The sequence below is a fragment of the Schistocerca serialis genome, chromosome 3 (assembly GCF_023864345.2).
Source record: "Schistocerca serialis cubense isolate TAMUIC-IGC-003099 chromosome 3, iqSchSeri2.2, whole genome shotgun sequence".
Taxonomy (NCBI): domain Eukaryota; kingdom Metazoa; phylum Arthropoda; class Insecta; order Orthoptera; family Acrididae; genus Schistocerca; species Schistocerca serialis.
In genome coordinates, this window is record NC_064640.1 from 353,848,574 (window position 1) to 353,863,242 (window position 14,669).

Genomic DNA, 14,669 nt, shown 5'->3' on the forward strand with positions numbered 1-14,669 from the left:
CAGAAAATGAGTGTCCAGGAGGTGCAGAGATCACTTTCTATGGGATGTAAGTTTACACTTCACAAAATGGACATCGTTGACATTCAAGAAATGTTCAAAACAAACCATTAACTTGCACCATGAATACCGAATGGAAAATGGCGCGCCACAGTGATCACAAAGGTTCGCACCATCAGGATTGAAGGCGAACTCCTTTGAAGTTACATACCGTGCAAGATGTTCAGCTAAGTATCCACTCTTAAAGAATGCATATAGAGTGATATTGGCGTTGGTGAGAACTGATGGAATGTGATGGCATGCAACAGAATGTGAAAACGTATTTCGTGGAGCTTATCGTGAAATTGGCTATCCTTTCAGGCGTAGCTGAAGATAGTGCCACAATATGTTTTATAGGCACGGAAAAAACAAAAACTCCAGAGGCTGAATTTGTCCAGTGATTCCAGGTGGTACGAATTGCAGTCTCACACACTTCTCAGGAGGGATAGTCTGCTCTAAAGGAGTAAAATTTTTATACGCAGACCCGGAATCAAGCAAAATCAAGTTCTTTTTACCAGCTATTGGCCAAACACAGTGCTCGTATCATAGTTGTAGTTCACTTACGCCCATTTTCCAACTCTTGCTTGCTGTGATGTAAATGTTCCTTACTGCCCTTACAAGATCAAGCACACTAGAAAGAATGGTAGGGGGTAGAGCACTTTCAAATTCTCGCGGCATAATAAATAACTTTCCAACGCCCATACATGTTTCAGTGAAGTTTCACTATCGTTGCTGCTGCTGATTGAGGGTATGAACAGATTAATCACGGTAGGTCATCAGTCTCGTATTGACGTATAATTGTATACGAATGAGTTAAGGCATGTCAGTTGATATTGATAATTCTCCCTTGGTACTTATGATTTAGAGGCTCTCTTATATATGCACTTCCTCTTTAAATCCCGTCTGGTCAGAGTTGAAAACAAATTCCTTGAATAAGTTTATCTCATCTACAAATTTTCGGGCCGGTTCCGTAGTTTGCTGTTTACACTTTATTTGAAATTTCTTTATCTTACGTCTTTCAATTCTGTAGCACTGTTTGAGATCACGCAACCATCCACTCCTTCCTGTGAAATCACTGTAAATTATGTTGCACGCAATTTCATGCGCTTAACGAAGTAGGTCAGTATCATGCACGTCTGTACGTTGTATCTTGGAACGCGCAAACACCAGTTCTTGTAACACGTGACCCTTGTCTCCCTATTTTTCTTATGCACTACACGGTCATATTGCTACGGACTTATTCTACACCTGTTCATATTTATTTTTACTATGATGTAGATGATTCTGTGTACGTAATTATGTTTAGTACCGCTCCTTGGACAACGATTGTCCTTTACTGTGTTTCACTGCAGACGGGATTTGTGGCTCCCGTCCCATAAAGATGATTAACTACATGGCTCGACACCTGTTTCAATATCACTTTCACTTTTTAAGCACGTATGGTCATGATTGTACTCCTCATGTACACTGACCGCACAGTCGAACGTATACGACACCACACATTCCTTGAAGAAACGCTAGTATTTCATCTGCCTCTGCAAAATTTCTTGCATCCCTTTCTGATGAAATGTTAACTTGGACAATTGTTGTTATACACTCCTGGAAATGGAAAAAAGAACACATTGACACCGGTGTGTCAGACCCACCATACTTGCTCCGGACACTGCGAGAGGGCTGTACAAGCAATGATCACACGCACGGCACAGCGGACACACCAGGAACCGCGGTGTTGGCCGTCGAATGGCGCTAGCTGCGCAGCATTTGTGCACCGCCGCCGTCAGTGTCAGCCAGTTTGCCGTGGCATACGGAGCTCCATCGCAGTCTTTAACACTGGTAGCATGCCGCGACCGCGTGGACGTGAACCGTATGTGCAATTGACGGACTTTGAGCGAGGGCGCATAGTGGGCATGCGGGAGGCCGGGTGGACGTACCGCCGAATTGCTCAACACGTGGGGCGTGAGGTCTCCACAGTACATCGATGTTGTCGCCAGTGGTCGGCGGAAGGTGCACGTGCCCGTCGACCTGGGACCGGACCGCAGCGACGCACGGATGCACGCCAAGACCGTAGGATCCTACGCAGTGCCGTAGGGGACCGCACCGCCACTTCCCAGCAAATTAGGGACACTGTTGCTCCTGGGGTATCGGCGAGGACCATTCGCAACCGTCTCCATGAAGCTGGGCTACGGTCCCACACACCGTTAGGCCGTCTTCCGCTCACGCCCCAACATCGTGCAGCCCGCCTCCAGTGGTGTCGCGACAGGCGTGAATGGAGGGACGAATGGAGACGTGTCGTCTTCAGCGATGAGAGTCGCTTCTGCCTTGGTGCCAATGATGGTCGTATGCGTGTTTGGCGCCGTGCAGGTGAGCGCCACAATCAGGACTGCATACGACTGAGGCACACAGGGCCAACACCCGGCATCATGGTGTGGGGAGCGATCTCCTACACTGGCCGTACACCACTGGTGATCGTCGAGGGGACACTGAATAGTGCACGGTACATCCAAACCGTCATCGAACCCATCGTTCTACCATTCCTAGACCGGCAAGGGAACTTGCTGTTCCAACAGGACAATGCACATCCGCTTGTATCCCGTGCCACCCAACGTGCTCTAGAAGGTGTAAGTCAACTACCCTGGCCAGCAAGATCTCCGGATCTGTCCCCCATTGAGCATGTTTGGGACTGGATGAAGCGTCGTCTCACGCGGTCTGCACGTCCAGCACGAACGCTGGTCCAACTGAGGCGCCAGGTGGAAATGGCATGGCAAGCCGTTCCACAGGACTACATCCAGCATCTCTACGATTGTCTCCATGGGAGAATAGCAGCCTGCATTGCTGCGAAAGGTGGATATACACTGTACTAGTGCCGACATTGTGCATGCTCTGTTGCCTGTGTCTATGTGCCTGTGGTTCTGTCAGTGTGATCATGTGATGTATCTGACCCCAGGAATGTGTCAATAAAGTTTCCCCTTCCTGGGACAATGAATTCACGGTGTTCTTATTTCAATTTCCAGGAGTGTAGATATAATGCAATGTTTGCTTCGTTTATCGTTTCCATTGCTCTGCTTTGTATCAACACTACTAGCACTGTAGCACTGTTGTGATTTACTCGTCGACTAAGCAGTTCAACTACGCTCCGTTGCCTCATGTTGTGCACACCATTGGATACCTCCAATCCCGTCCTCCGTTGCCATAAACAGCTAATAATGTCCTTGCGTGGTAGACAATCTGTGGAGCGTCGAATGCCGTAAACAATAATGGCCTTTTGCGACATCGCACTCAAGGGATCCCTTGTGACTGGTCTGCCGAGAGCACTGCCCTAGCTGGCAGATGGATGACCATCAACCTCTGCAGAAACTGCACGCTGTCGCACAGTTCTATGGTTAGGAACTGTACAATGTCACTTCTCTTCTCTTTTCCAACAAAATTACGGAAATAAAAGTTCCGCTACGTTGATGACGCGACTGTTAGGGCCGCCGGCCGGGGTGGCCGAGCGGTTCTAGGCGCTTTAGTCCGGAACCGCGCGACCGCTGCGGTCGCAAGTTCGAATCCTGCCTCGTGCATGGGTGTGTGTGATGTCCTTAGGTTAGTTAGGTTTAAGTAGTTCTAAGTTCTAGGGGACTGATGACGTCAGATGTTAAGCCCCATAGTGCTCAGAGCCATTTGAACTGTTAGGGCCTATGATTACAGAAAAGGGAAATTCTGAAAATATGTTTCTGCCTTGAGCAAATACATATTCTTCCTTAACACTACATATGTTTCGGTGATGTTTTACCACCATCAGTGGGTTCATTATTTATTCTTAATACCTGTACTTTATAATATGCACTGCATCAATAAGACCAGAAAACGTGAACACAACAAAAAACTGACAAACGAGAGCTATATACCAGCTGTACTAAAAATGAAAGATAGACACACAGTTTCAATACATTATATTAAGAAAATAAAATGAAGCTACTAGTGATGGCGAAACACCCGCCAGATAGCCCAGTCGGTAACCGCGCCGCTTCTGGGACAACTTCGAGTAGGCGAACCTCACCCGGATCCAAATCGCTTCGCAGATCAACGCCAAGAACTTGTCAGCTGGCCAGCCTGGATGTGCTATTAGGCGGTTTCCCAGGTTTCCCACTAGGTGAATACCGGGATGGTATCCGTGACCCGTCTCAGATACACACTGCGCAAACATTGACAAAACCTTCCTAAACTTGCATATAGGATATTCTCTAGACCTGGGGATCAATACGAGACTGATGGCCTATGGTGATTAATCTGTTCAAACCCTCAATCAGCAGCAGCAACGATAGTGAAACTTCACTGATGCAAGTATGGGCGTTAAAGAAGAATTGGTAATTGCTCAAGGCAGAACCGTATTTCCATAGTTATACATTTGAAAGCAAGGACGGACAAAGAAGTTAGCTTCAACCAGATGAGGAGTGCCTCATCAGGTGTTCATGTACTACCGTCAGCAGCATGTAGCGAACGAGGACGAGTGGTAGTAAAAGCGCTAATACCACCGTTACTAACACTAAAATCTGAGTCATTGTTTATTTTGCTTTTTCCCGCTATTATTTACGTGGTATCACATTTTGGACAACTCTCTGCACCCAGAACGAATAGTCTTGGCCCACAGAAAGGCTGTTAGAACAATCGGTTTGCGAGCTTCGTATAGGTCTTCCATGGGGTGTATGTTAACCCAGAATATGCAGACCACGGCGCAACATTCACTCAATAAGAAAAGTAGGCATGTCGTGGGCATTCTCCTTCAATGTGTCCATCCATCATTTCTTCTGTCAGATGGCTATATTGGTTTGAATGGCCCTTCCGCAGTAAGAACGGGACAGATTGCGTTAAGGCGCCGATTCACAGCACTGGTTCTCAAGTTGCTGTGGGGCCTGAAGACCGCGCCGTTATAGGCAGCCAGCACTTCGGGTGCTTGTATGAAGCTGTTTCTCACGCGCCATGTTAGTCTGACATTTACGATCCTGTTGCTACAATTTAGTCTGCTTTGGTTACGTTTTGGACTCGTTACACTAACCACATGACAATTTTGACTCCTGAGTAAGGATATTCGATAGGGCTCGCAACCTGGGCAGAGAAGCTGCTCGCTCTTTCTGTCCCACGTCGTGTGCGTTATACACATGATCGTAACTTCGCTGCACTCAACAGGGACTTTGAATATAATCTAGTCTCTTCAAATGATGCCATCTTGTTCCCAATTGTTGTCACACCGTGAGAAGCAGACTAATGTGTAACATGGTTGCGTGTTTTCTTTCAAACTTATGATCCGAGTTAAAACTAGCAAAATCACGTCAAATCGTCGCAGCACCCCCAAAGACGTTCAGTGTCCATACAAAGCACTCTTTGTAACATCACCCGCTAGGCATCAACCAAATGCTATCTTTGTACCAATCAGGTACCACTCAGCACTTCACAGAACGTTCTTTCACTGCTCCATAGACCAGTGAAACCATTTTTTTTCTCATCATCAGTCCAAGTGATATCAAGAATTCGATCTTGTAATCAAAGCTACTGTTTGGAAGAAAGTCCAAGAAAACTGAATCTTCTCGCCTGTGAACTGATCGTTCTGTTGCTAACCTCCACACGAGGACTTCAACGGAAATCCACTACAATAAATAATGAAAACAGTAGATTGCGCTCAGCGCTCGATCGTCCCTATTAGTGAATTTCTTAGCCTTACCAGCAGCATTATTTGCCTGGCATTTCCACCCGACAGCACCGTCTGTAAACTATCTGATGAAATATTCGATCTTCTGGGTCGGTAAATTTGCACTTCACACGGAATTATTCAGCTGTCTCCGTTGATTAATTTTGACAAAAAACATGTGAATTTTGTGGTGACGCACTGTGCCAGCATTTATATGCCCCTTTACGTATATCCCAACGACAAACAGTAGACGTTCAGTGAGGAGTATAAAAAATTTTGGCAGCAATGTATACATTATTAGGGAGACTTTGGTGTGCTGCTGAAATGAAAACGTTTCATAAGTCACGACACACAGCATCTCTCTGATTACATCGAACTTTTGTTGTTAGGCTACTTAGTATGTCTCTAGCGATTGTGCGAAGCATTTTAAATGCAAAAAATGTTCCCCGTTTTTTCTTTGCAAAGGAAGTTCTGGAAGGATGGTCGACATTTTTTTAAAAAAACTAGGTGTTCTTTGTTTGGATCACGATGTAGTCAATAGGTGTACAAACACATAAAAGCACATTAAAGTACGAATGCCACACGGGTTTAAAACTAATTGAAACGGATTAAAGCACGAATGCCACACGCGTTTAAAACTAATTGAAACGGATTAAAGCACAAATGCCACACGCGTTTGAAGCTAATTGAAACTGATTAAAGCACAAATGCCACGCGCGTTGAAAGCAATTTCTGAAGCCTACGACAGCGGAACATCAAGAAAACTGCCGCTAGATTTCAACAACGTAGCTTCCCAGTTCCTTGGCTCTCCACCATAAAGGAAGTAAATAGCCAACTAATGTGCGAGAGGAATAAAAACAACAACCAGGAAGCCACCTCCCGGTTCGACAACAATGTTGTGGTACACATTATCTCTCTCTTTGGCTGTCTGTTATCGCCATCTATCCGATGACGGTGGCCCACCAACAGTAGGTGGAAAATTTTCACCTAGTTACCAAACTTCTTTCCTTTTACAACTGAACGCGATACTGGTTTTCAACACTGTTCAGCTAACAGAGAATACCGGAAGATCCTGGAGGAGATCAGTGAAATGTGATGACAAAATTGGGGATAAACATGACAGCCAACAGCCTGCAGGATTTCGCCTTCCATGATAGCGGCTACGAAAGACTGCAGGCTGAAATAGGCGCGCTAACTTCACCGCAGAGATCGTTGACCAGTGACTGATATACGTAAGGATTCTCGGGATATTTAGTGATGGCCCAACGCTTCGTTTATTACACTGATAATATTCGAACTCATTTCGAATAACTTCCGTCTCTCGGCAGTTTTATATTCACCCTTAGAGATTTTGCTGAAACGTAGCCATTTACTCACAAATTTCAAAATATAGTTATATTTTAATAACGGCAACTCCAAGCTGGAATAGAAACAACATTAGGAAAAGGATAGATTGCTACTCACCGTAAAGATGAATCACTGAGTTGCAGGCAGGCACAGTGAAAGAACTGTTAGACATTATAGCTTTCTACCAATGACTTCTTCAGCAAAAAGAACACACACACCTTGTGGCCGAGCGGTTCTAGGCGCTTCAGTCTGGAACCGCGCGACCACTAAGGTCACAGGTTCGAATCCTGCCTCGGGCATGGATGTGTGTGATGTCCTTAGGTTAGTTAGGTTAAAGTAGTTCTAAGTTCTAGGGTACTGATGACCTAAGATGTTAAGTTCCATAGTGCTCAGAGCCATTTGAGCCAGAACACACATACACACACACAAACACACACACACACACACACACACACACACACATCCAATCAAGCAAGTACATCTCTTGCACCCATGATCGCTACCACCGGCAGGTCCGACCTGACATACTGGTGGTGGTGGTCGTGTGTGCATAGGTCGTAGGTCGTGCTTGCTTGTGTGTGTGTGTGTGTGTGTGTGTGTGTGTGTGTGTGTGTGTGTGTGTGTGCTCTCTGCTGAAGAAGGCTTTGGCTGAATCTATATTGTATAACAATCTTTTCATTTTGCCTGTCTGCAACTCAAGAGATCTTTACGGTGAGCAGCAGTCTATCCTTTTCCTAATATTTTTATAATTTTGTAGGAATTCGTGGCATCTTGAGATGTTGTGCAAGGTACTCCAGGACAGCAGTGGGCTACTGACCGTCTTTGCGGTAGTAGAGGATCTCGAAGTGCTTCTCGGCGCCGACGGCGAGCGCGTCGCGGACGACCTGGGCGGCGTGCTGCGAGGTGAGCGGCCCGTGCAGGAACTCGCAGGACGCGGGCCGCTGCATCACCTCCGCCCTGCTGAAGCCCGTCATGCGGCAGAAGCCGTCAGAGCAGTAGATGATGTGGCATAGCCCCCGCTGCGCGTTCGCCACCAGGAAGCTCCGGTCTGCAACACGTCATCACGAGGGTGAACCCACCTGGGGGGCACATCAGTTTGGGTTTAGGAAAAAGAAGGAACACACGAAGCAATACTGATCTTATAACTTTTCTTAGAAAGAAGGTAAAACTTTCATTTACAGCACAGAAGATTTAGAAAAAAGTTTTTGACAATGTTGACCGGAACATACTCTTTGATGTTCTGAAGTTACCGTGGATTAAATGCAAGAATAGAAATGCTGTGTACAACACGTACAGAAGTACATATACGGTACAGTTTAACTAAAAGAAAGACACGTAGTGAGGCATTGAGGGACTGTAAATTTGGTAATGGTGGGACTTAAAACGGGAGTAAAAATATTACAGGGAGACCAAAGCAGGTCATATGACTGTAGGTTGCAGTGGTAATGTGGAGATGAAGAGGCTTGCACAGGATACACTAATGTGGAGAGATGCATCAGACCAGTCTTCTTACTTTAACACAACAACAACAACAATACAAGTAAGACAAGATTAATTAAGTGTAGCGAATGAAGTCAGATGATTCTACAAGAAACAGATTAGGAAATAACGCACAGAAAGTAGAAGACATTAATATAACAGACAGGAGTTGTAATTTAACGCGCATGTATGCGAGCGATTTGCCCGCCTGTAAGACGTATGAGGAGAGGTGAAATTATTGTACGGCTGAACGCTAACGGGCCCAGGGCTCAAGACGTGCCACAGCAGGTCCGGCTGGGCGACTGGTACGGGCGAGTCCAGCGAACAGCGTCGCCGAAAATGGGTAAATCCCGTATCAGGAAATTTGGACGGCTGTAGCTCACATAGCCTTTGTGCAGGAGATGGTCCAAGAATTGACGAAGTCCAGAATGAGATTTTCACTCTGCAGCGGAGTGTGCGCTGATATGAAACTACCTGGCACATTAAAACTGTGTGCCCGACCGAGACTCGAATTCGGGACCTTTGCCTTGGCAAAAGTAAAGCTGTGAGGATCGGGCGTGAGTCGTGCTTCGGTAGCTCAGATGATAGAGCACTTGCCCGCGAAAGGCAAAGGCCCCTAGTTCGAGCCTCGGTCGGGCACACAGTTTTAATCTGCCAGGAAGTTTCAATTGGCGAAGTGTCAGACGGCTGAAAGATAGCTTCTTACAGCTCTTCAAAAATCTATAATAATTAAGTCACATATTAAAGCAAATCTGAATACATCTGCGATCTCAGAACAATGAGGTGCATACAGTGACGCAATAGTATTTCAGTATCTTCAAAACTACAGAAGTTAATATTTCACAGCGAAAAAAAAATTTCACAGTGAACCTTAGAATTAACAAATTTTAAACGCTTCGTGCGATTTCAACATACGATATCTTAGATGACAGCATTGAACTATAGCTATCATCTCTGAGAGCTACCTATCTGTATCTATTTTATTTCTTCATACATTACGTTTTTTATATCTTTTCACTATCTAAATGTTGTCAGAAGATCATGTACCCCATAATTGCACAGCAAATGAATATAACATGAATACCTCACATTTTGTTATTACTTGTGTATTTATTTAATGAACAGTTTACTACTTTCCTAGTAACTTTATTTAAATATTAATTACAACTGAAAATACAAAATCGTTGTAATTTAATCACGCGTCTTAGCTGACACCACCTTTGTAAAAGAGTGCCAAAAGACACTTCTGACAAGCAGGCCTAAATAATTGTTTAACAATATTTAGCGACAATCTATTGTTATTTATCGTGAGCGCCCTTGCGTAAGAATGCTGTCTTATTTTGAACCAAAGTTACTTATATCTATTGTAAATGATCTGAGTGGAATCGAATTTTTATGACGTTTCTTTATTTAAATATTGTTGTAATATATTAGTTTGTCCGGAAAGTGGCCACGTTGATTCAAATCGTGTCTGTAGAACATAAGAAGTAGGCCTATGTATTTTTGATGGGGTCTGCCCTCAACTAATGTAAAAGCGGACAGTAGGCGAACACGATAGGAGAAAAGTGGAGAAAGACACATTTTAGAGTGAAGAGCTCGAGGAAGCGATTGGTGGCACTTTTACGAGAGTTCTGGAAGGAGGCAGACCTGCCTGTGGTATCGTGTGGTATTCAGTCGTGCAGGTATTCGATTCTGGGCACTGAACGGCTACTACCATACTTTGACTTCTGAAGGGACTTCATATTTCGTGAGGTCTGAATATGCTGCAGTGTAGGACTCTCTAAGTTCTTCCGCTTGTATTACGGAGCAAGGGATAGACATAGTGTGAGTTACTATTCCTTATCTTATGTGATAATTTGTAAATCATTATTTTAAACTGTGAACTGTTTTGAGCTGGTGAATACTTCGTGTATTATGATTACGAAATGGGCCTAATTTCGCGTAACTTTGATGACTACTTACAAGGGAACCTCCCCATCGCACCCCCCTCAGATTTAGTTATAAGTTGGCACAGTGGATAGGCCTTGATAAACTGAACACAGATCAATTGAGAAAACAGGAAGAAGTTATGTAGAACTGTGAAAAAATAAGCAAAATATACAAACTAAGTAGTCCATGGGCGACATAGGCAACATAATGGTCTATTTGAGCACAGGAGCGGCGTGGTCCCGTGGTAGCGTGAGCTGCTGCGGAACGAAAGGTCCTTGGTTCAAGTCTACCCTCGAGTGAAGATTTCACTTTCTTTATTTTTGCATAGTTATTATATGTCCGTTCGTTCATTGACGTCTCTGTTCACTGTAATAAGTTTAGTGTCTGTGTTTTGCGACCGCATCGCAAAACCGTGCGATTAGTAGACGAACGGACGTGCCTCTCCAATGGGAACCGAAAACATTTGATCGCAAGGTCATATGTCAAACGATTCCTCCACAGGAAAACACATCTGATATATTCTATACGACACTGGTGACGGCATGTGCGTCACATGACAGGAATATGTTGTCGACCCACCTAACTTGTACACTTGGCGAGTGGGTAAAAAGATTCTTCTACCTTGCCCGATTTAAGTTTCCTTGTGGATGTGATAATCACTCCCAAAAAAGTGATGAAAACTTAAGAGTTTGTCACATAAACTGAAAATAAAAGATTAAACCTTTTACTCGATGGAAGATTTGAACCAAGGACCTTTCGTTCCGCAGCTGCTCACGTTACCACGAGACCACGGCGCTCCTGCGTTCATAATGTCCTTGATATTGCATATCTTCCCATGAACTACTCAGTTTCTATATTTCGCTTATTTTTTCACAGTTCCACACAACTTCTTCCTGTTTCCTCAATTGATCTGTGTTCAGTTTTTCAAGCCCTATCCACTGTGCCAACTTATAACTAAATCTGAGGGGGGGTGCGATGGGGAGGTTCCCTTGTTAGTTTGGGATTTGCTACCACTCTCGTAACGCTCTCAACGTAACTACATACGATAAGGGTATTTTCTGTCTGTATTTTAATTTCACTTCCCGTTTATTTGAGATGTCCCTTCTGGAATAAACATTATTCGACATAATTATCTGTTGTCTACATCAATTACAGATGTTAGAATAGAATCCTTGTTAATAAATTATTCATTTAACTTTTATTTTGTGTTTATGTGTATTTTATTAACTCGCAATTCTAGCCAATGCATAGACTATTTGACTGTAGGATGACAACTAAAAAAATGGTTCAAATGGCTCTGAGCACTATGGGACTTGAATTCTGAGGTCATCAGTCCCCTAGAACTTAGAACTACTTAAACCTAACTATCCTAAGGACATCACACACATCCATGCCCGAGGCAGGATTCGAACCTGCGACCGTAGCGGTCGCGCGGTTCCAGACTGTAGCGCCTAGAACCGCTCTTTTTTTTTTATTCTAATTTTGTTCGCTTTTGTTCGTTGCATCTGCTCAGGGTGGACGTCGTGACATCCGTTTTAAGTTCGTCGTTGATCTATTAATTCAGTTTTTTTTTTTATTACAGAGGGCAACTAACCCTCTGACCGACCACGCTGAGCTACCGTGCCGGCTAATCGCTCGGCCACCCCGGCCCGCGATGACAACTAAAGGTTGTTATCTGCAGCGAATTAGCTGCGGGGCATGAAAGTACACGTGCGCGGCTCGACCATATGACTACATAGAGATATTCTTTTTAAACAGAGCCGTGCATAGCCCACGTACCTAAAGTACGAGTAACCGCGGGTAGAGACACAACTGGTTTGCGCTTATGGGACACTGTTTAATAGAGCAGCTACACTAACAGTAAACTTTAGGTACGGCCACAACATAAATGACGATGACAAGACAAAAAGGCTGTAAAATGCGAACTGTTTATAGAAAGAAAAGTGTTCCTGAGAAAGAGAAATTTTAAGTACAAATTTTTTGCTGTGCTATTTATTTATTCGTACCGATACAAGTTACACGACGAGCTCCTTTCGGCGTTTTCCCATTATCAAGTGTACCTTTGAAGATGGTACATTAGACGTAACATTGGTCTTTAAGTCTGTGTCTACGTATGACACCTTATGCTTACGTCTTAGCTGGTATGACGTGTTCTGTATGGCATCTTGGAGCGTAAATATCGGTTGTCTTTTTGTTATGATATGATCATGTAATTTATATGTTTGCTTTTTATTTGCGTGATCTTTTAAAGTTATTTTTGACAATTTTTTTAATAGCTTTTGCTCCAGCGATGCTATATGTTTATAACGGAATCTATGTTTTGAAGAAAGTCAGCGATTACGTTTATTTTTCAGAGATAATATTTTATGGTTTCTACGTAAATGATGAGTGTTCTGTTGTTTTGTGTTTAGGTGATAGTTTACCCTTTTCCTTTTTAATGCCAAAAACATTTTCGAGATATTATTAATTTTTTAATCTGATTGTTCGTTGGGGATCTCTTCTGGGTATTTTTCTGTATGAGTGTAAATCTCCATTTCCTCCAAAATGTTTATTATATACCCAGAACACGTACTCAGCGAACAAACGGATTTTAAACATAATTAAATACCTCGATAATTTAATTGACATTTTAGCATAAAAAGGGTACATTATCGCGGTAAGCACAAAGAAATAGAACACTTACTATTTACATAAAACCACAAAATTCTATCTCTGAAAAATTAAACGTAATAACTGATTTTTGTGCGAAATAGAAATTCCATTATAAACGTAAAGCATCGTTGGAGCCGACGTCGTTAAGAAAGCTGGCAAAAACAACTTTATACGATCACGCAAATAGAAAGTAAACTTATAAATTATATGATCACGTTATAACAACAAGACAACCGACATTTCCGCTCCAAGACGTCAAACGGACTACGTCACACCAGCTAAGACGTAAGCATAAGATGCCACATGTAGACTTAAACGTATACTTATTAAACCATCTTCACAGGTAGACTTGATAACAGCAAAAGGCCGAAACGAGATCGTTGTATAACTTGTATCACTACAAGTAAATAAACAGTGCAGCAGAAAGCTAGTATTTAAAACGTGTCGTTCTCCACCAACACGCAAGCTGCGGGCCCACTGGAAAGGAAAGGGAATGGAAATTCGTTAACATCGAATATAAATCTCTGCGTTAGGAAGTGTGCAGTGAAGCCTTATATGGAAACGAAACGTGCACGATAAAGAGTACAGACAAGGAGAGAAGTTTTTGATACATCGCGGCGCGGAAGAACACTGATGGCTTTATAGGTAAACTAATAAAGACGCACTGAAAAGGGCTTCGTTGCACAACTTAACTACAGAATTGATCGGTTAATAGTTTAATTTTTGAGGCAACAAGGAATCGTAAAATCCGTAATGGAGTTAAGTGTGGGGGTAAAATATTGAGGGGGGGGGGGGGGGGGGGCAACATACGAAAACAGTAAGTAGTTTACGACGAATAAAGACTGCAGTAATTACACACATAAGAGAAGATATTGCATAAGATAGATTAGTGTGGAGAGCAGTATCATGCACCATTTTTCAGACTAATGAGTACACTAACTGAATTGTTGTGAACGTATAATACTGAATGAGGGAATATTCGGCACGTTAATTTCGTTTGACTACTGTTAGAGTATTTTATATCTCTATTGTGTTTCAACATCTTTCCAGCTTCCGGCTAGTAGTATTCGCTATTTGTATTTATCTAAAGAAAAAGCTAAATCCGCAAATTCGGTATGACACCTTCAATAACCCAAACCCTCCCTGGTAAATTACGTTAAAAGTTTTCACTAGACTGTGAACCCGAACTCCAACAACAAAATGTCGGAGGTTGTTCAGGGATATGTACTAAAAATTTTGGTACAAGGACCTGTAGTCTCTTGTGGTTCGTTGCAGAGGAATTGCGTTTGGTTTGATTTCTTTCCATCATATTTCTTTGTGTCTGCATTGAACTGAATGTGTCTGCAACGGTACGCGCTTTGCGTCTTGTCTAAAAACGAACTTGTTCCATTCACGCACGTTACTTGACTATGGTAATGGCCACTTTGCTCTTAGCCCCGAGATTTCATCCAGTACTACTCGTTTCTAATCAATTTATATCATCCATAACTCTCAGTCGTTTGTAGATAATTTTTTGCCTACATTTTATGTATAATCTATCACTTTTTATGTTTATTTCTAA

At 43.2% G+C, this 14,669-nt stretch overlaps 1 protein-coding gene across 3 annotated transcripts in view; it reads right to left on the reverse strand.

The window, feature by feature from the left end:
• LOC126470160 (potassium voltage-gated channel subfamily H member 7-like) overlaps window positions 1-14,669 on the reverse strand; it is a 1,327,516-nt gene that overhangs the window by 1,092,396 nt on the left and 220,451 nt on the right. For all 3 annotated transcript variants that reach the window (XM_050097785.1, XM_050097784.1, XM_050097783.1), the window contains exon 2: window positions 7,866-8,096. In XM_050097785.1, the coding sequence (XP_049953742.1) occupies window positions 7,866-8,096 (231 nt within the window). The remainder of the gene's footprint in view (window positions 1-7,865; window positions 8,097-14,669) is intronic.